The sequence below is a fragment of the Rhinolophus hipposideros genome, assembly GCF_964194185.1.
Source record: "Rhinolophus hipposideros genome assembly, chromosome: 15".
In the NCBI taxonomy this organism is placed as follows: domain Eukaryota; kingdom Metazoa; phylum Chordata; class Mammalia; order Chiroptera; family Rhinolophidae; genus Rhinolophus; species Rhinolophus hipposideros.
The window spans coordinates 26,166,717-26,189,105 of record NC_138061.1 but is presented as its reverse complement, the minus strand read 5'-3'; the positions used below and the strand labels follow the sequence as shown (position 1 = coordinate 26,189,105).

The 22,389-nt window shown below is 49.4% G+C and overlaps 1 protein-coding gene across 3 annotated transcripts in view; it reads left to right on the top strand.

Moving 5' to 3' along the window:
* Positions 1-22,389, top strand: part of UBTD1 (ubiquitin domain containing 1) — a 52,874-nt gene that overhangs the window by 28,444 nt on the left and 2,041 nt on the right. For 2 of the 3 annotated variants that reach the window (XM_081073505.1, XM_081073504.1), the window contains one exon: positions 21,792-22,019. In XM_081073505.1, the coding sequence (XP_080929631.1) occupies positions 21,792-22,019 (228 nt within the window). Of the gene's footprint in view, positions 1-20,216; positions 20,305-21,791; positions 22,020-22,389 lie in introns of all 3 variants that reach the window. The other variant, XM_081073506.1, reaches the window with a different exon arrangement.

Here is a 22,389-nt window from a genome sequence, read left to right as displayed (position 1 = left end):
TTCTGGAAAGCAGTTTGGCAAAGCTACCAAAAACCTTAAAAATATCCCTACCTTTGACCTAGAAATCCCACAACCAAGACTTTATCATAGGGAAATAAGCCGAAGTGTGTGCAAAACTTTATGTGTGAAGACTTTCACCGCACTGTGAAAAATTAGAAATAATCTGAATGTTTGACTCACAGCCCTCTCAATTCCATCCCCGCTAAAACTCCGCTGCCATGTAATACACAGTACAATCTGAGTTGTGGTCCTAATTTTCTCTCCTGTGCTAACGCAGCAGTCTTAAGAGACTTCCTGCCTCCAGGGGAGGCCCGTTAAGCCCACCCTACACGGATTCCAGCATGACCTACAAAAATGTATGTTCTTCTGCTTCACCCCTTCAGGGGGCCTCTCATCGCTAGGGGGTAGTGTCCACACTGTTGCACTGACCTGACAGCGCTTCCTGTCCTGTCCCCACCTGCCCTTTGGCTCCAGTTCTGGTCGCCTTCTGCCTTGCAGGCTACACTCTGCTTTGCAGGCTAGCCCTGCTTGTGGTTCCCCAGAGCATGCTCACCTCTGAGCCCGTGTTCACATTGTCCCCTCCGCCTGGCTAAGCCCTGCTCATCCCTTAGCCTCCGAGCAGACTTCAGGACCTTCTGCAGGCCGGCTGAGACCCCAGCTCCTGCGTCCCCATGATAATGTGTATGTCGTAGTCTTTACATTTGTACACTGGTTTCTGTTATCTCCTTGTGTCTGCCGTCTTTACCAGCTCTGACCTTGAGGGCCTATTTTATTGACTTTGTGTCCCTGTTCCCTAGCACAGGCCTAGTGCCTAGGAGCAGCTCAGCACATGTTTCTTGAAGGAAGGAAGGGGTGGGGGGAGGGACCAGCTTTTTGTTATAAAGAAATGCATCCTGTGTAGTGCCCGGCACTGATTGATTCCTAATTCCTGGTTAAAGACTGATTCCCGAGTCTATCTGTAGGGGTGGAACCTGGTCCTCTGCATTTTTATGGAGCTTCCACAGGTGAATCTGATGAACGGCAAGGGTTGTGAATCATTGGTCTAGCAGTTGGCATCAGATTAGAATAAACATAGGATCAAGGAAGGACGTACTAATGGTGACAGTTTGGATTGTACACACCATGTATCCCAGCAGTACATGTATGCATTGAAAAGAACAGAAAGAACAATTGAGAACAGAAAGAAAAATCCCTCAACAGATCATATTGCTGGCTATTTTGGGGTTGATAGGATTTGGGCGACTTACCGTTTTTTTCTTTTTATGTTTTTATTATGTACTTTTTCTCCATTTAGCATATGTCAACTTTTAAGCAACATGAAAAATAAAAAGAAGGGCAGCTGAACAAGGGAGTCTGATTATGCTCGGCACAGCGGGTCCTGGGGCCAGGCCCTGGGCTGCAGCCTTCAGCCGGCTCCTGAGGCTGATTCCAGCATGGGTCTCGAACTTGACCCTTTGGCCCTTTCTGAGCACCAGCGTCCTCATGCTCTGAGAAACTGCCCAGTGACTGGGGACCTTGCAAATTGCTGCAGACAATTGCTCCGCCTAGTGTAGGCTGCTGTGTGGTTTCCAGGTCCCCAGGTAAGGAATGTGATGGCATTGTAGTGAGAATTTGCCACCACAAGGTAGTCTCCAAATGGGATCTGAACAGAAAAACTGAGCTGGGTGGGATGGGGGTGGGGCCCCAGAGCTGGGGGCCAAGGCCAGCAGGGGCATTATGATACATGGGGGGGGGGGGGACGGGGTAGCCAAGTGCGATACTGTGTGCGTTAGAAAGGTGGACAGTTGGGGAGCAGGTGGCAGGGGACTGACTGGGTTGCAAAAAGTGGCCAGCTTGGAGGGAGCATCTGAACCAAAGTGCTCTTGTTCTATGAGTTGTCCAAGGTGGTGGTGTTGGGGGTGGGGGTAGGAGGGAGAGATGTGTGCTTGCTTATTTGCTGTTTAATGCCCTCTTCCTCCCAAAGGCCTTCATGAGTCTTTTTCCCTTTATGTTCCCCATCAACCTGGTGAGCACTTTATCTTGTTTAAAACCCCATTGGTACTTGTTCATGCCTCTTATATAGCCTTCATCACTTTCTGATTTGTGTTCTTGCTTGCTGGCATGAGTTGGGCCCATCTGAGGCGGGACGGGGTCTTGTGCATCTTTCTGGTCCACATGGGCCATGGTTAGGTCCAGGGAAGGCGGCAGTGCTTTGCTTCTGTTTTCCTGGCTGGAAAGGTCAAGGCAAGTGCTAGAGCTGGAAGGGCTCTGCTCCTGGCCTTGTGGCTGGCTCCTGCCTGGTGCTTCCCTGGGTCTCCATGGCGACGAGATGCTCACTCGCAAGCAAATAGCATCCTGGCACAGAGCTGCCAGCCTCAGCAGTTCTTGACCTCCAGCTGAGTTGAAACAGAGAGGATCCCTTTTCCAGCAGCCAAGAGCCAAGCCCACAGGGCTCCCTCCCTCTCTGTCCCTTTGGTGGCTGTGCTGAAAACAGATACCTTCTGGTACCCCAGGTTTACCATCTCTTCCTTCCCACTCCTTCCTACTGCTAGGACCTGTGTTTGGACCACAGAGGGGAGGAGGCTTGGGGCAGAACAGGTGGTCTCCTCCTAGCACAACAGACAGCTACCAGCTGCATGCTGTCTGCAAGGGACCCTCCCCGGGCCTTGCTTTTCCCGGGTTTCGGCACCAAGGGAACCTGCCGTTCTCCCGTGCTGCAGGAGTGAGGAGGCTGCACTGCTGGACCTCCCCGCGGAACACGCCTGAGGCGCTGAGGCCTGACTTGTCTGCCCTACCCCGAGCAGCCTCCTCCCAAGTCTCACTCAGCTCTTGCTGGACACAGATCTTAAGGCCTTATCAGACTGGTCTCAGGGAAGGCAGGTGATGTGGGCCATGACCTAGCTGCCCAGACATAGCAGGCCCTGCAGCCTTCTACCCTGGAAACCCTGCAGACTGAGCACCTGCAGCTTTCCCCTGAGGCAAAGACCTCAGGACGGCTGACTAGGAAGTCAGCTGTTCTCTGCCCTTGGGGAGCCCTCTCCGTGGCCCCCTTTCCCATTCTCACCCTCACCTCTTCCCCAGAGACCTGAGCTCGCAGCAAAGCCCCCATGTGGTCCTCTCCTTGCTTCCTTTTCTTAGTCTTTATTGAGCACTTACTGTGTGCCAGGCACTGGTCTGAGTCCTGGGACTCCTGAGATAAGTAAAGCCCGGCCCTGCCCTTGTAACTTGTTTCCGGTACAACTCATACAAAGTGGCTTAAATGGGAGCTTCACTGGATCCAGGACAATTAGAAATGGTCTTTCCTTAGAGGTGCCTGTGGGTAGAAGACACCCAACTTCCCAGATGAGCTGTTTCAGCCTCCTCTTGACGAGCTTTTATTGCCTTCCCCTATAAGGCTCATAAAGTTTTCTACCAAACCACATTTAAACAAAAGCTTAAGAAACACATACATGGAGTCCTTATTTAAAAAAAAAAATCAATACACATACAAATATTTATCTTAGAAAGTAAAAGTCCCATCACCATATCCGTGCAGTGGAAAGACTGCTATGTATTGGGCCTGCAAGATTTTTTTCCTTGCAGATACCAACACTGTCTTCATTAACTTGGGGGCTCCTTTGGAGCTGCCTGTTTTCTTGGGAAGCACACAGCCTCCGAGGGCCACTATCTGACCCCTGACACTGACTCCATTCACAGACCTCTGCCCACAACAGAAATGGTGTCAAGCTCAAAGTCCTCCTTGCTCCCCACAACCCCCATGTTGTACCAAATCAGCATCTAAAGCCCTGTGTGGAAGCCTTTGATTGGCCAGAATTTCAGCTGCCTCCCACCACTCCCCGCCTTTGTGCCCCAGGCTCCTCTTCCCTTGAAGATGAGGATTATATGGGCAGTGGTGAACTCTTACCTGGAGCTGAGATTGGGGGCCTCTGGGTTTTTCGGCTCCTTCTTCCTCCCTCTGGCCATATCGCTCAGCTCCTCTGTTTCTGCCCCATCTCCTGGCCTCCAAGAAACTGAGTCCCAGAGACATCCATACCTTCCGTGTTGACCAGAACATCTTTTCTGGGCTGGCATTCTGTCAGCTCACTGTGAACCACTGGTTTCCATATGCTGATCAGCTGTAATTGACAGATATGTCTTAGCATTTCCATATTAAAAATTATAGTCTCATCTTTTCTGGGCTGGCATTCTATCAGCTCTGTGTGAACCACTAGTTTCCATATGCTGATCAGAAGTTTTAATTGACAGAGATGTCTTAGCATTTCCATATTAGAAATTATAGTCTAAATATCATTGGAGAGAAATTCTTTTGAGACCTGGGGGAGGGGAGCAGGTAATCAAAGGTCTTTGCCATGACAAGGTTGGGAGTTGCCCTTTGGTTCCCCAGTGGCACAGATGTTTCGAATCGGAGCCAGTCAGCCTAGGTGGAGGAAACTAGAAAAGAGGAAATGGGGCACTCTTGTGGGTGCCACAGCTAGAATTTGATTTAGAAATGACATTGCAGACTCATGTTCAAATATTTATGTATTCCTGACTTTGTCAATGAAGAGTGAAGACCTGTGTTTAGTAGGAGGCCTGTGGGCCGGGGCCTTGCGGGGCAAGCCTTCGCTGCTTCTGTAGTTACCTTCCCCCCCGGACGCCTCCTTCTCCCTCACCCTCCTGCAAGGCCCAACTCACAATGTTATACTTCCTCCATGAGGCCTCACAGATGTGCTCATTCCCTCCTTCGTTTCCCCATAGCCTTCTGAATCTCTTTTATGCCACTTCCTGCTTATCTGGTGTTATATTCATTCATTCATTCATGCATTCATTGAACTAGTACTGAGAACTTTCTCTGTGTAAGGCGCCAGATGCTGCTGTGAAGCAGAGACCAGGGTCCTGCCTTTCAACAACTGACATTCTACAGACAGAAAAATGAGTCGTCAAACCTTGGCAGAATTGGCATAGACACTAAAGAGAAGGAAAGGGGCCAGGATGGGGAATGGGGGAGCCACTTTACTTAGGTTGGGAGGAAAGGCCTCTGAGGAGGTGCTCTTTAAACCTTGAGACTCACTTAAGGTGATTAGAATGTCATCCTCATTTTCTCAGGCCCCTTGAGTGCCTGGCAGGATCTTGAACACAGTGGGTGCTCAGGAATTGAGTTGACATGAATCTGGGCCATTACCCCCGTGTCTGGGCCTTAGCACCCTGGGAGCCAGTACTCATCACCCTCTTCTGCCTTAGGGCTCCCTGGCCCCAGCCACCTGCAGCTGTCATTTGACCATGAAGAACTGGGTTACCTTAGGAGTGGGGTGGCCAGCAAGGCTACTCCCAGGCCAGGCTTGTCAGTGTCAGGGGCAGAAGAGAGAGAGGAGGGGTGGGGAGGGACTAACGACCTGAGACAGCCCGGAGGCTCTGCATGTATTTGGTTCTCTTTCATCTGGCTCCTTCAGGGATGTTCCATCTCCTCTGTCACCACCATTTTCCCACAGGGAACCTGAGTCCCAGAGCTTGGAAGCTGCCTCTTCCTCTAGCAGCAGCAGAGGCCAGAGTGGGACAGGTCACCACTGTGTGTGGGGATGAGGGTCAGGCTTGCTCCCAGCTTGCCCTCCCAGCCTGCAGGAGCCCGCTTATTTCCAGAGTCTGTGTCCCAGGGTCAGAGCTGGAAGCAGCAACTGTAGACAGAGGAGACAGAGGAGATGTAGAGGGAATCCAGCCCAGCTCCCACCCACCCCTTTGGCAGATGCATAAACAAGGCCTGGTCAGTCAGGGTGTGGGTTCCCAGTACAGGCAGACATACCTCATTTTATCGCACTTCTTAGGTACGGTGTTTTTTACAAATGGAAGGTTTATGGCAACCCTGCATTGAGCAAGGCATGTCTATTGGCGCCATTTTCCCAACAGGCTCAAATGATAGTTAGCATTTTTAGCAATAAAGTATTGTTAAATTAAAGTGTGTACACTGTTTTTCAGACATTGCTATTGCATACTGAACAGACTACAGTATAGTGTAAATGTGACTTTTATGTGCACTGGGCAACCAAAACCTGTGTGTGACTCACTTTATTGTGGTATTCGTCTTGTTGCTGTGGTGTAGACCAAAACCACAATATCTGAGGTACGTGTTGCTCTGCCTCCCTGTGCTTTAGCATGCAGCAGTGTGTGGGGGTGTTTCTTTGAACAAAATTTGTATGTATCATTTATTTATTGTGCATTTATTTCTTTTAAAATGTGCCACAGAGTAACACATTAAAAGGGTTTCGTAAATTATGCATTCAAGTATTTTCGAAATAGTGAGCATGAATATAACATATCACAAAACCAAAAAGGATTTCCGTGTGTCATTTGTGGAATTCAGGTGATCCGGCCAGATGATGACAGGAGCTCATCTGGCCGGGGACTGGCCATGCTCGTCTGGGCACTGGCACGTGACTGTGTGAGAGACTGAGAGCTTTCCACTTTAACAGGATCCCCATTAATTTTTGACAGCCTATCCTCGGGGTCTCACAGCATTCTCTGTACAGAATCTCGTGGCGTGTGTGTCTGTGTGTGTGTTGTCACACGTGTGGTTTGCCGTGCAGTTTTGTGCAGGGGTGGTGAGTGCTTGGAGAGCAAAGATCTTGCCGTAGCTGTCTTTGTGCCCCTCATGAGCTCCATGCAGATCTTTCCTCGGGATGCATTTGAATTGAGTCTGAGAGCTGGAAGGGGTCCTGAATTGTTAGTCCAACCTCCTGGTGTTACAGATGGGGGCCCAGAGGAGTGGCTTCAGGGACATGACCTGCTCCAGGTCACGGGAGCTGAACCAGCCGGTCCTGGGCCTGAGATAGCTGACCTTCACAGCTGAGTTGGGGGCTGACTGGAGGTGAAGGGTGCGTGTCGCTGGGGCCCAGGTGGGCAGTGCGCGTGGAAGCTGAAGCTCGCTGTGCCTCCAGAGCCTGGGGTTTCTTGGGGCTGTCGGGAAGGCGTCAGGGAGGTCTCGGAGGGACGGGCATGTGGGCTTTGCCCCTTCTCCACCCACAGCAAACCCACTTCACCCGCCTCACATGCTAAGTGAGCTTCTCTGAAAACCATTCACTATTTTCTTTGAAACAAGGGTCTTGCTGCTTAGGAAAGAGCTCCTCCCTGGGAGCTGGAGACCCTCTGTTTGTTTAGTTTGGGGGCCTGCCCTTGTGGCCTAGCTGGAGGGTGGGGATGTGCTATGTGGGAGGACGAGGGGGCCCTGCCTTTCCTCCCTCCATACAGATGCCAGGGCCAAGCCCTAGAGGCTGCTCAGGCGCTGCCCTCCCCATCGCCACCTCAGGCATTTCCAAAATAAACAGCTCGGGATGAGGTGCCTGGGCAGCCCGAGGCCCTTTCACACAGCCACCCCCAGCAGCACCCCAGAGGGCCATGCACAGCCAGCACATTTGGTTACTTCCGCCCCTTCTTCTAAGGGGCTGGCGCCTGACATCTGGAACCTTCTCTGAGGGAGGGGGAGGGGCATAGAACTTCCAGGGCTGGGATCACTGCCTCTTGCTCCAGCAATCTGGATCCTGTTAACCTCCTGTAGAAGGGTGAGGAGGCCTTGCTTTTTAAAATTTGTTTTTCTTTTTATACTTTATATTTCACAAGAACTTCAGATAACTCAGCAAGGCTGTACACAGAATAGGACTCAGTAATAAATGCTTGTAGATGGACATGAAATTAGACCAAAAGAGGCTCATTCATTGATTTGTCTTAGAAATGCTTCCTGAGCTTCTGCTAGACTAGCTCCCATGTATTGAGCATTTATGACCCACCAGGCACTTGACATGCAGGAGAGATGGTATCTTGGGGCGGTGAGGGGTGGGGGTGGGGGTGGGGGGAGGTTTCAGAGCCAGGCCACCACCAAGCCATGTGACTTTTGGATTGGGTGATTTGATATATATATATAAAGGACTTAGAACAATGCCATATGATAAGAACTTAATAAATGTTAGCCATGATTGTTAATGTCATGTTTCTGCCATAAAGTTCTCATTGGAGCCCTGTAAGGTAGTGACTATTATCCCCATTTTCCAGATGAGGAAACTGAGATTCTCATAGGATAAATAACATGCCCAAATCATGCAAGTGGTAGAGCCAGGGTTCTATCTCAGGTCTGGAATCTGAGGCTTTTGGCAGCCCAACTGTACTACTTATCTGGCTCCAGGCTAGGGGCCAGTCATTCAGATGCCAATACTAACGAGACCAGGTGCTGCCTTAAGGAGGTTACAGCCTGGCACGGAGGCCCACACATACACATGGGCAGCAGTGAGTGAATTTCCGGAGGCATCAGGTGGGTTAGTCAAGCCAGGCTGTGTGGGAGGCCAGGCAGGACTGGCAACAATGTTATACCGCACTCCAGGCTGGTCAGTAGTGTTGCCAGCTGGGCCTTCCCTCCTGGGCTGGAGGCAGAGCTGGTTCTGTGCCTGTCAGCGGTGTGTGTGTGTATGGCGGCAGAGAGGGGTGTCACCTCCTTTTTCGCCCCATCCCCAGCCCCAGCCAGGGAATTCTTTTCACTGCCCTGGGGAGATGGCATGCAGGGCAGAAGCTGGGACAAGCACTGCGCTGGGAGTGAAAGGATGTGAAACCACTCAGTGGATTTCTGCCACTGCCCCAGGGTCCCTGAACCTCACTGTCCTCATCTGTAAAATGGGAGTAATAGTACTTGCCTGCCATGCAGGGTTGTTGTAAGGATTAATTGAAATGATGTAAAAAACACCTCTTCATGAGTATAATACTAATTCTAGTACTTATACAACTAGTAATAATCACTACCATTTTTAAACTCCTACTTTGTGCCTCACATAGTATTAGGTGATTACATACAGTAATGTATCTTGTTTAATCCTTACAATAGTCCTTCCAGATGGTATCATTGCTCCCATTTTATGGACATGGAAACTTTAGGTCCTGAGGCTCAGCTGCCTGGGTTACACCTGTGAGGGGTGGAGTTGAAAACCCAGGTCCTGTCTGATTCCAAAGGTACCTCTCTGTTTCAAACTTTGTGAGTTCTGTCCCCCTCCCACTCCTCCCTAGTAAGTTACTGGACCAGCCTCGGGAAGGTGTGGCTGGCTGCTGGTGGGAGGCAGGGATGGAGGGATGGGCTTTACCTGCCCACGGTCCCCAGCTGTGGTGGGAGCAACAAGCTTTCCTCCCTGCCAGTCTGGCAAGTAAGTTTTGTCGGCCTATGAATCACACAGCACTGATGAGTCAGGTTTTTCCCTTCTTCTTGCCCAGAGCAGCTGCCGAAGAGGTAAGGGGTTTTCCTAGGAAACAGGACATTCCTCGCTCCGTTCTCCCACCATCACCCTTGCCTTCAAACTGAGCGTTTTCCATAAGTCTGTGGCTCAGCCCTGGACGAAAAGTCCTTTGTGTCCCTACAGAAGAGGGTGTCTGGGTGCTGGCCATAGGGGCACAAGAGATCAGGCCTCAGACTGAGTAGTGTCCGGAGGGGAAGGGCCCTCCTTACTAGTAAGTAGGATAAGGTAGCTTAGTCCAGGGCTATCTGACTCGAAAGCCCCTATTCTTGGCCTCTTGGCTTGGCTCCTTTCTTTCCTTTCTGCAAGGAAGGGGTTTAGCCCTGTATCCTTCGGACAGTGCAGCTGGGTTTCCCCAGGCACAGGGAGCTATCTGCTTCTTGCCTTATGACCAGCCTGGCTGAGAGCCTTGAAAGGACTGTCCAGATGGCCAGCCTCAGGCAGGCCTGGGGTTCTCCCTGAACAACCCCCTGCCAAGCCCTCTCAGAGGTCTAATTAAACAGTCGAGGCAGCCAGCCAGACTGAGCAGCCTAGTTCCAGATCAGTGCATGTCAGCCCTGGCCACATGTTAGACTCATCCCGACAGCCTTCAGACCCCTCTACTGCTCAGGCCATGCCCCAGAACAATTAAGTCACAATGCCTTGGGTGGGCCCCAGCAACCATGTTTCCCATATAACACACTGTATTGCCTTCTGAGAGCCCGCCCTCCAGGAGTTGACAGTCAGGTCGCAGGGACAGTGCAGCCTCCGTTGAGTCAGGCTGGTGTAGGATGCTCGTGGCCCACAGGGTCAGGGGAGAGGTACATATGGGCCCCGCGGGAAAAGGGCTGTGTCCTATACCCTGACGGATGGGGACCAGGCAATGCTTGGGAAGGAAACCAGCGGGGCCGCTGGCCTGACAGGGCTGTGATTCATGGGCTGTAAGGAGGAAGGGGAAGGAGTGAGTCAGGCACAGCTGCCTGCAAGGCCAGAGCCTGGCTTTGGAGGACAGTGAACGTGCTCAAATGAGGAGTTCTCTGTTGAGCCACAAACCAAATGTTGTGGGTCCTGAGCTGTGGGTGAGCCTTAAAAAGATGGGGTGTCAGGCATCTGTGTGCACTTTGCATCTGACCAAGACGCTTTTCATAGAAACCCCTGGAGAATTTCAACTGCTCTGTAAGGGGCAAAGAAGAGTGGCATTTGCGGTTGGCAGATGTGCTTGGAGAGTTAAGTGCCATGCCCTGGGTCACACAGCAGGGGTCACAGGTCTTCTGACTCCAAGTTCACCCCCCTTCAGACACACACCTGAAAGACAGTAACTGAGGGCCAGCTGCTGGGGTGTGGAATGAACACCAAGACAGAGAATGTGGAGCCACAACCAGGGGAAACGTTATGGGGTCTCTTCAAGCTCCAGCCCCAACAGTTCTGGGTAAACTTGCTGTTATGTTTGCTATGGAGGCAGAGGGGTTGGTGCTCAGATTGAGGAAGCAAGAGCCTGGTGGGGCTTCATGCTGTGCAGAACTCACCTGGGCTGTTCGGTGAGTTAGGTTAGTTGGGAGGAGAGTGAATGGGATGAAATAGTAGGAGGGAATAGGGATCTTCAGTCTAGAAAAGAGCAAAATGTCAACCCTGTGAAAGAGGCCGTGACTTGTTCTGTGTTATTCCAGAAAGCAGAGGCAGCGGATACCAGGTCACAATGACAATGTTAATGTAACAATGGCAAAAACAATTTCAATGACGGTAGTGAGTGCCCACTCTGTAGCAAGTATGGTGCTGGGGTCCCGCTCTCTCTCTCAGACTCAGGAAGCCGGAGCCAGGTGAGACTCTGTGCTAGGGAGACCGCACCTGGGCGTTAGGTCAGTTGGTTTATTATAGACAGAGGTGCCCCCAAAATGTAAACACATTGTAAGAAAGGAAAAAGCTATTACAATACTCAATATACATCACTAACAAAAGATGAATACACGTCATGTGGATACATTTTTTTGACACCTCTGCATAATCTTTTTGATTCTATTAGTTAATTTAATGTACTCATATATGTAGATAGCTTCAATCCTCCCAACCTACCTACCGTGTTTCCCCCAAAATAAGACCTAGCTGGACAATCAGCTCTAATGCGTCTTTTGGAGCAAAAATTAATATAAGACCTGGTCTTATTTTACTATAGTACTGGGTCTTATGTTAATTTTTGCTCCAAAAGATGCATTAGAGCTGATTGTCTGGCTAGGTCTTATTTTCGGGGAAACCTGGTAAGAAGTGGGTTATTTCTACTACCTGCTTCCCAGGAGACTAGAAAGCTTAAGGCATTTATCCAAGGTCACTTAGCTGATTTATGATAGAGCTAATGTTCAAACCCAGGTCTGTCTGCCTCTGGTCTACTACCTGCTACATAGTTAGTGCTCAGTGAAGGGAGACTGTAAGACTATTAACGTTCTAACCATTTGATCCAGCCAATAACAGAAGAGGCTTCCTCAGGGCACAGTAAGGGCCTCATCCCCCTAAGTGCTCACAGAGGCTGAAGTGCCTCCGGCAGGAGTGTCACCAGGGGTGGAAGGTTGGTCTCCATCACTGAGCCCCAAACCAGCCATGTGCAATTAGAGTCTCAGGCTAGTGCCTCACATCTGTGTTTCTGTCAAGCCCACAGGAGACCTGGGCACACAGTCAGGCCCAAGTGTCCTGGGAGGGCCCAGCTCCTAGGTTCCTTTCTTCCCTAGTGGGAACTGGAAGGTCAGGCAGACTCCTAACTTCTCCACTCTTGCTCCTGATGCGTGATCTGCTTACTGCTTTTCCCATTGGCGTATTTGGCACCGGCAATGGAGTTGTTTGATAGATGGAATTTACCTCCCACCCCACAACACACACACACACACACACACACACACACACACACACACAGGCAAAGAGCTGTGGGGTTTGAGACAGGTCACACCTCCTCTCAGAGCCTCAGTTTCCTTGTCTGTAAAATGAAGGGGCGAGGGCGAATGACTTTAATGTCACTCCCAGCTTTAGGATTGTGCTGGACTCTGGGACACCTACCCTGATGTGGTGGCACACGTCTGAATAAAACAGTGTGGCAGTTGACACCCAGTGGGACAGAGTCCGGGGTGTCAGAAGTCAGGCCCTGCCATTCGGCCTCCAGGCACCTGGCTGCCGGGCAGGGGCTGGCCTGGATCTTCCCTGCAGGAAGCCTTCTTGACAGCAGGGCTGTGGAAAGCACAGCGGCAGTGATGACCTGTTTCTCCTCCCTGGAGTCCTGAGGTAGCGAGGGGAGCTGGCCAGATACCAGAGACCTTTCTAGCAACCTCTGGGGAGTTCCTGTTTTATTTATGAACCGCCATCCTCCCTCTTCTGCCCCAGGAAAAGTGCTGACCCTGTGCTGTGCAGCCACGCAGGGAAGCGGGCATACATCAAGCCCATTCTTTGTCCCTGTCCAGCTTAACCTCGTTTAACCCCTGCGTCATCCTACACTGTGAGGGAGGGACCAAGAGTCCTCCACAGCTGGAGTTTTCAACCTTTCCAAAATTACAGCAACTCTATGGGGAAAAAAAGACAATAACCTTTCATTCTTTTAATTGCATAATGGTAAGCATTATTGACTTGGCTTGATTACTAATTACAATACTAACTATCTTTTAAGTACTGGGCAGAGTGGTCTCTGTAACCCTCACAGCCATCCATGAAGTAGGAGTTACTTCCTCCTTACAGATGGGAACACGAGGTGTTAGAACAGTTAGGTCGTCTGCCTGCGTGCACTCTCACTCACCCCCGCTCACACAGGTGGCCAGTAGCCTAAGCAACCCACCCCCAATCCATCTCTGAAGCCTATTTATAACTGGGTAGCCATATTGGAGAGAGAGGCCGCCCTAACGTCTCTTTAACTCATAATTATCTGTGATCTAGGTTGCTGGAAACCACATGTAATCAAAGTTCCCTCTAGAGCTTGTAACACTGGAACTGTTCCTATTTAAGCCAGGACTTAGTTGCACCTGGGAACAAATACATCAGTACATGATGAAGATGGTGATCTATTCATTATAAGAAAGGAACGGGCTACATATATATATATATTTTAAATGGGACTAATAATAGCACAATAAGGTATACAGCTCTCACATTTTTTTTTTTATTGGGGCAGGGGAATAGGACTTTATTGGGGAACAGTGTGTACTTCCAGGACTTTTTTCCAAGTCAAGTTGTTGTCCTTTCAGTCTTAGTTGTGGAGGGTGCAGCTCAGTGCCAGGTCCAGTTGCCGTTGCTAGTTGCAGGGGGCGCAGCCCACCATCCCTTGCGGGAGTCGAACCGGCAACCTTGTTGTTGAGAGGACGGGCTCCAACCAAGTCATCTAGGAGCTCAGTGGCAGCTCAGCTCAAGGTGCCGTGTTCAATCTTAGTTGCAGGGGACGCTGCCCACCATCCCTTGCGAGAGTCGAGGAATTGACCTGGCAACCTTGTGGTTGAGAGCCCGCTGACCCATGTGGGAATCGAACCGGCAGCCTTCGGAGTTAGGAGCATGGAGCGCTAACAGCCTGAGCCACCGGGCTGGCCCGCTACATATATTTTTTTAATTCATATGAACTTAAAACAAGGAAAAGTACAGGAATTTCCCAAACACCTGATATTTTCACTCTACCCACGAAGGGCAATGGCCTCTCCCAGCCAGCCTCAGGAAGGAGCCGTTGGTTGTATGGCAGGTTAGCTCCCAGACTAGCCCCTGAGGATGTGGGCTGTACCCTGTTTGCAGTCATGATCAGACAGGCCCATTTTCCCGCAGGAAATGGGCCGGGGCAGCTAGGTAAAAGTCAGCTTGGGTCAGGAGATAGTTGGTCAGTGCCCAGCCTAGCATGCCATCTTCCACCCTGCCTGGCTGCACACGGCTGCGGCCCGGGGCCAGAGGCACAGAGCAGAGAGCAGATGAAGTCCCTGCTACCCGTTAGCCCCACCTTAGTAAATGTGTGCGTCGTGGGCAAGCGCAGTGAAAGCACACACTGTCTTTGCAGTTCTGTGTGCTCTCTTGTCCACATCCACAACTGCCCAAGCAGGGGGCCTCTTGGGTTTATTTCTCTTGGCTGCACTTTCGTCTCTATTTGCCACGAAGGTTCCAGGACCTCACTGGGTGTGGTTTCTGACATCCAGCCCCTCATCCTCTGCTAGTTCTTCACTGTACTCTTTGGGGGCTGGTGTTGTCCCTCCTGGACTCCCACCTCCACCCCCCCCTTTCTTTCTCCCTCTTCCTTACAGGGATTCCGACCAGGCAGTTCCAGCTGGTCGGCCGCCACGTCAGATCTCGCCTCTCCCCTCTCCATGTCTTCCCACTTTTCCTACACTGCCTGTTCACTTCATTCATTTGACAAACAGTTCTTGCGTGCTGCTGCATTCCAAACCCTGGGTCTGTCCGCAGATCCAAATGATGCATGGGGGTGGTCCCAGCCTCAGGGGGACAAACAAGATCATTACACAGAATTGCAGTTGCCCTGAGCTGGGTATCGTCACAGAGTTGAGTACAGGGCTCCCAGAGGAACCTTGAGTTGAGTCCTTCAACCCGCGGAGGACCACCTGGGACCACACATGCCCCATGAGGGGATGCAGTTTAAGAAGCCTGGCTTGTCACTTAGCAACTGGCTCCACCCTTCTCCCTCCCCCCAACTCTGGAGCTGGACTGGAGGGAATGAATGGGGAAGAAAAGCCCATGTACTACTACAAAGAGGCCACCTGGAGAGGCCCCAGCTGAGCCGAGCTGGGTCGGCACTTTCCCTTCAAAGGTTGCCCCAGGCTCTGAGGGTCATTCTGGGCTGAGTCTAACTATAAATACCACGCTTCCTAAAGGGATTACCGGGGCCCTGCTTCCCCTGGCTGCACCCTTTCCAGCAGCGCTAATCCTCCTTCTGGGGCTTGCTGTTCTTCCCGACCTCTCTCCCCTCCATCAGGTACCACCCTACAGCCACTCTTTCCAGCCCCCTGTATCCCAGGTGGGAGGGTAGGGGAATGATTCGAGTCTGCGTCTTAGCCAGAGGGCCCATGCAGCCTACGCTGTTGGGACAGGCAGGGCAGGCCCTTGTCCCTGCCTTCTGCCTGGAGCCTCATCTCTCAGCCAGTCAGAGCAAGCCCAGACTTGTCACAGAACCAGTACTTCTGGGGAGGACACTGTTGGCCTCATCCCTGAAGTAGGGGCCTGGGGATGGACCTTGGTAACCGAGTGTAGAAACAGAGCTTGGGGATTGCTGCAGGTACAAATAGGGCCGTCTCCTGGCTTGGGTGCACCGACTGTCCTGGGAAATCTCTGGCTCCCTCGGCTGGTCTCAGGTTTGGTGTCACATCCCACTGGATCAATTGTGCCAGTCCCTGAAGCCACAATAAGGATCTCCTGGGGTCTGAGACCAAGATGTAAAGGGACTACCTGAGTTCTCCTTCATGCAGACTTTCCTCCTGCCTGCCCACTTCTGCTCGCAGTTGTAATTCCTGCACCATGCTTTCCACCCCGTTCACAGTGCGTTTGTCAGTTCCATTTTCAACTCAGCAGACAACTTGCTAAAAACCCGTACTGGGCTAGGCATGCTGTGAGGTCCTGGGATATGCAGAGGGAAGCAGCCAGGGCCTGTTGTCCTTTGTGGGTTCTTGAGAATCCCCTCTTTTGTGTAGTCATTCTGAATGAAACAGGATGAATCAGGTGTTGGGAGTACATGTGTACACACACACACACACACACACACACACACACACACGCTCATAGATGCACACCAGCTCTAGGCAAGTTGGAAAGGACCTGTAGTATTTTCTCTCCCACTCTTCTTTCAGTGCCCTCCCTTGTGGGTGGTATGGCCAGACACCATTCATTACCCGGGCCAAACCACAGCGTCCACCGTCATTATCCTCCCCCAACCCAGACAACTTGCCCTCTTACTCTCTTCCTTCTTTACTCTCCAAATCTGCTCTCAGCAGCAACTTTGGAGGTGACCTGTTGAATGAACGAGCCTGCCCTTTCCACTTGTGTTTTGCTGTATTTACAAGGGGGCTTCTTTGGTTAGAATCACTACATCCCCGCCAGGCCTGCAGCTCTGGTTCAGTGAGTCTGAGGTGGGCCCTGGCAACCTGCCTTTTTCACCAGCACTCCAGGAGATCCCAGCTTTTGCCTCTGTTCTCAGAAACATACATTCTTCTCAGTCACAGATGTCTTGGCTGTTCCCTGCCCTGCCCAATCACAGAAACCCATGATTTTCATGGGTGTTTTGTACGTCCCTGTACATGTGTGTACCTTGACTACTGATCTTCTTTTTGTTTTTTTAAAAAAAAATCTCTTTTGTCAACTTCATTAAGGATAAGGACCACTTCTATTACTCTTGTCTTTGACCTGAAACTTATCTAGGACAGATGGAGACGTAAGTAGAAGCCACTAGGTGCTCCTGCTGCTGAAACCAGCAAAGCCTGTCCTGGCCCTGGAGGGTCACTCAGAGCTGCCAGCAGCTGGAATTCTAGAGGCTGGACCTGGGGCGCTCGGGCTCATCACCACCCTCAGTCCCCCTCACTCTTCCACCTGTTCCGTGGCTGCTCCCTAGGATTTGATGTACCCTTTTCTTTGTTAGCAACTTTCATTGTATTATTCTTATTACTAAAGTAAGAAATGCTTGTTGTAGAAAACTTGGAAAATATAAGCAAAATCATTGGTAACTGCCAATCAGATGTAACTAGTTAACACTGGTGTAAATCCTTCTAGTCTTTAATATGTATGATTTTACATACTTTTTTAGAAACAAAAGCTGGACCACAGAGCACTTGCTGTACTGTAACCTTTATTCACTGTGTTCTGTACATTTCCCCATGCCACTCAGCATCCTTCCACCCCATTACAGAGTGGCTGACACAGACACAGGTTTTATTGAGCCTTTCTCCAAGTGGTGCGCAGTTCATTTGTGTCTAGCTGTCAGCTGTTTTAAACTGTGTAAGTTAAACAGCTTTGTAGATAAACCTTTGCCACACCCTTGTGATTATTTTCTTAGAATGCATTCTTAGAAACCAAGTAGTTGAGCCAAAGGGATGTACATTTTTAAGTTTTTGGTACAATACCAGTTGCCCCCCAGAAAGTTTGTACCAGTTTGTGCAGCATATAAAAATGTTCATACCCTTTCCGCTACCCAAATTTTTTGATTCCACTATGAGACATCGTTTATTTTTAAAGTAAATGAAATTTAAAATATTCGTCATCAATTTGCTTTTACTTTTGGATTAAAAGTTTCCTTCTCAGTGTTTTTATCTGTGCTGAAGATTGTAAGCATCAGTATGTAGGGCTCTAGACGTTGTGGCATGTCTCTTGCCTTGGGCCTGGAGAACTTTGTGGGGTATGTTTATGCTGTAGTGGACTCACTGATGAAGGGAGCCAGCACGCTGGGCCAGAGGTGCTGCGGCTGCCCCCTGCTGGCTCTGGGGTGCAGTGTGGGCTGAGAAGGCAGCTGGGCTCCTGCTGCTCTTTTCTTAACGCCAATCCTACCCATTCCCACCATCACCACCCCATTCTGCTATTTTCACCCTGAAAGGACCAGCGTGCAGGGTGAGGAATTTTTACACCATTGTACCCGGGGTGACTGCAGATGCTGTGACTACTTGGAGAGGCTCACTCACATTGTGTCCAACCGTGGGTGAGAAGTGTGTCTGTGACAGGAAAGTGTGCTGCTGTTTATGTGGAGGGAAGGGGAGGGAAGTGTTCCAGCAAAGCATCCCTCAGGTACCCGTGGCCTCCTGAGGTGATGACTTTGAAAGGTGACACTGCGTGGCCAGGTTAATTTTAAAGAGAGAGCGAGATGCACGCGTACATAGTTACACTTCCGGTGTCCTGGGGCCACCGATCCAGCAACCTCAGTTGTCTGGCAGGAAAAGAACCAAAACGTGACCATTAAAGGAGGGAGGGATCTGAGCAGGAACAACAGATGTCTGGAAGCCTAGTCTCTTCCTTCCTTAGGAAGCCTCTTTCTTAGAACTGGGTGTTCTTTATTTCAGTAGTGCTGACAAGCGCTCTAAACTCGGCAGATTAGGAGTGGCCCTTTAGCTGGACTTGACCCCTGCCCATAGGAGCAGCAGACAGACGGATACCAGTAAGAAGTGACCTCTGGCAAAGAGGAAGGAGACAGGAAAGCTATAGAGATCAGCTCAAGAAGTTAAAAAGGCCCCATATTGGGGTCATTGAGTAGAAGGGCAGAAGCTCCATTCCCAGAGGACTCTGAGGGTCCTGAGGACAATGGCTGTGACTCCTGCTGGTCAAAGCTCGTGTCAGGGAGTCATCCATACTAAGGACCAAAGTGAGAAAGGCAGAAGTCATGAGGTAGAGTTATTTCCTGGATCCAGGTAGAAACACCTTTGGGCCAAATTTCCACCAAAAAAATACATGGACAAAACTAATCTGTTTCTCCAGTGCTTTCTTTCTATTTTTCACATTTAAGTCTTTGATTGATCTGGTTTTGATTTCTGTGGCTGGCGTGAGGTAGGGGTTCTATTTAATGTGTTCCTATTTGGTGAACCTATAGTACCAACACCATTTATCAATAGTCCATTGTAAAGAAAAATCTTCCGTGTTCCTCTACTGCTTACACAGAATACTTCTGAGGCCAGTTGTGTGGATGTTTTTTCCACACTAGGCAATTCTCGAATTCTCTGTGGACACCAACTGGTTTCCTACAATTCTGACACTACACAAACCTGAGAGGTTAAGGGCTCGGCCCCACAAGACTGTCTCCCACTTTGAACACCAATCGCAAATAGTAGGTCCTCAGGTTACCCACAACTTCTGTCCAACTTGGCTACAAATTAGAGGTTCCCGTGACCCCCTCCTTGGATTGGATAATTTCGCTAGAGCAGCTCACAGAAACCAGGAGAACAGTTTACTTACTGTTGCTGATTTATTACAATGGATATTTTAAAGGATGCGAATGAACAGCCAGATGAAACGATACATAGGGTGAAGTCTGGAAGCGTCTCAAGCACAGGACTTGGAGTGTACTACCCTCCTGGCACATGGACGTATTCACCAACCTGGAAGCTCTCCAAATCACATACTTCGGGGATTTTTGTGGAGGCTTCGTCACATAAGCGTCAATTATTAACTCAATTTACAACCCCTCTCCCCTCTCCAGAGAATGGGAGGCAAGGCCGAAAGTCCCAAATTTATCATGGCTTGGTGTTTCTGGTGACCAGCCCTCATCCAGGATCCCTCCAAGAGTCTCCTCATTAAAACAAAAGACGCTTGTGTCACCCAGGAAATTCCAAGGGATTTAGGAGCTCTGTATCAGACATTCCTATCACTCAGGAGATGACGAGAGTTTTAGGAGCTCTGTGTCAGGAACTGGGTCAAAGACCAAATATTAGCAGGAACTGGGGGTAGAGATCAATATATGTATTTCTTAGTTTACATCTGTCTTACACACACACATACACGCACACACACACACACCATGTGCAATGTTCCTTCTTATTTGAAGCGTTTTTCTCTATGGGCCTGGGCCTGGGTTTTCTGGGCTCCCAATTCCACTCCACTGGCCCATTTGTCTGTCCCTTCCAGTACTGCACTCACTGTAGCTTTGTAGTACTGTCTATAATTGTAGTGCAGGTTTCCCCCCCTTATTCTTACCATCCAAATTTCAGTTAGTATATTTTTTATTTCTAGAAGTCCTGTGGGTTCTTTTAATTTCTGCTTAGTCTTCTTTATAATCTTTTTCCCTGTTCATATTTTTAAGGTTCTCTTCTTTCTTAAACTCAATATTTCATAACCTGTGTCTGATAAAGCCCATATCTGAAATCTTTGAGTCCAATTTTTCTGTCTGCTGGTTTTGCTGGTTCTGGCTCATACTGCCTTGTTTCCTTATATGTTGTGATTTTTTTAAAAACTAGGACCTTATTATTTATTTTCCTTGGAACTTTATCTTGGGAATTTTTTGAGACCTGGTTTAAGTTGCTTTCCTACAAAGAAGATTTGCATTTCCTGCTAACCCAGGAACGTTTTAAAATAAATGTTTGGCCTGAGAGTTTTCTGCCTGCACAGGTAGTGGCAACCCCACAGGAGGGCTGTTTGTGGATTCATTCTGACCTGATGTAGAAACCTCACTCTGTCACTTACCGTGTGACCTCAGGCAAGTCATTTAATATCTCTGCTTGTCCCATCATCTGTGAAACAGCAATAATAAACACCTACCACCTAAGGCTATTGCAAGGGTGAAATGGGATAATGTGCATAAATAAAGTGCTTACATGGGATTCTGAAACACAGTTGGTAGGCAGTGAATGTCATTCTCTTCCTCTGAGAAACTCCCCCTCTTCTGCCCCAGCTGGTGGGGGTGGCCGAGTGGTAGCCCCCAGCCTTAGTTCAGCCTCTCATCTCTCGGGTCTAAGTTAGAGTGGGAACCAAGTGCTTTAGACCTTACTCCTGTGGCTCATTTTTGCCTTCAGCTTTGAGATGATTGGGCCTCCTGAAGCCTCTGAGAGGTACTCCTGCCTCAGTCTTCTCTGTGGTCTGGAGTTGTCTTGGAGGCCACTTGGGGAGAGGTAACCAAAAAAATGACATTTAATAGAATTGCTTTCTTCTTCAGATACTGTGGGATTTTTTGGTTCATTGGTTATTTTGTTTTTTTGTTGTTTAATATTCTTTGTAACTATATGGTAGAATATTAATAATAAGACATTAAAATTGTTTATAATTTTAATCATGGGAATATACATTGATAATAATATAAATGTGACCTAAACAGAAAGTTGTATATTGGCATGAAATCATTTTAAATTCTTTGTATACAAAGAATATAAAAAATTTAATAACATGAACTCAACTATATTGAGAAAAATGGGGAAAAGGAAACTGGATGGAAATATGTCTAGGTGTCAACAGTGGTTACTTCTGAATGGTGGAATTCTTGAGTAATTTTTTTCCACAATGGTAACTCGGTACAGACAGTGGTCAGAGGGTGGCCCTTGGAGTCAGAAAGTCTTGCGTTAGATTGGTACCGTGTGGCCTTAGACAAACAACAAACTCTTTAAGTCTGAGCTTCCTCATTGTTGGGTTGTTTTGAGGATCAAATGAATAATGGGTCTAAAATGCCTAGCCTGCGGTCTGGCACAAGCTACTTCTGTGAATGGTAGCAGTTATTATTTTTACATGTCTGCAATTCTATAATTCTTTCTAGATTTTTTATTTATACTGAACATGTACTACTTTATTTATTTTAAGGAGGGCGCAGCTCACAGTGGCCCATGCGGGGGATTGAACTGGTAATCTTGGTGTTATTAGCACCACGCTCTAACCAACTGAGCTAATCAGCCACGCCACATGTACTACTTTATAATCGAAGAAAGAATACAGTTAAAACTTAGGCAACAGCAGCAACAACAGAAAGGCAGTGTATGCTTTGCTGATGAAAGTATTTTACATCCCCAGATTGGGCGTATACAGTTTTCAGACTCTTCCCTGACTCCAAGGATGGGCCCAGAGACCCAAATGCTTAGGAGCCACTGGCAAGGGGTGGAGGGCGGGCAGTGGGTCTCAGAATGGGGAGCGGAGGGGCTTAGGAGAGGGTGAGAGCCCTGCCTTTAGAGATGCTGAGCTTCTCCCTTCTGTCCTGCCCAGGACGCAATGAGCCGCTGAAGAAGGAGCGGCTCAAGTGGAAGAGTGACTATCCCATGACTGATGGGCAGCTGCGGAGCAAGCGGGATGAGTTCTGGGACACAGCACCTGCCTTCGAGGGCCGCAAGGAGATCTGGGATGCCCTCAAGGCAGCCGCCTACGCGGCTGAGGCCAACGACCATGAGCTGGCTCAGGCCATCCTGGACGGAGCCAGCATCACCCTGCCTCATGGTGAGTGGGCAGGGCGGGGGTTTGATCCCCATTGGAGCGAGGCGGCCATCAGTGCTGTGTAGGATGGAGGAGAGCCGGAAGGAGTTGCTGTCCAAGCTGATGGGTGGTGGATGTGGCTATTTGCTTGTTCACTCAAGTTGTCTTATGAGCATGGACCAGGAGTGAGGGCAAATTAAAATGAGACACAAATTAAAATGTTTGCCCAATGAGGGGATGGAAAGGCACCAGCCAACCTCAAAGCAGTGTGATGAGAGGAGTCTAAGGACTGGGATCCCAGAACATCTGAGGTACCGACTTTTTGCTGGTGCTTATGTGCTGGGCACTGAATCAGTAGCTTCTGCATTATCTCATTTACATTCATAGCAGCCTA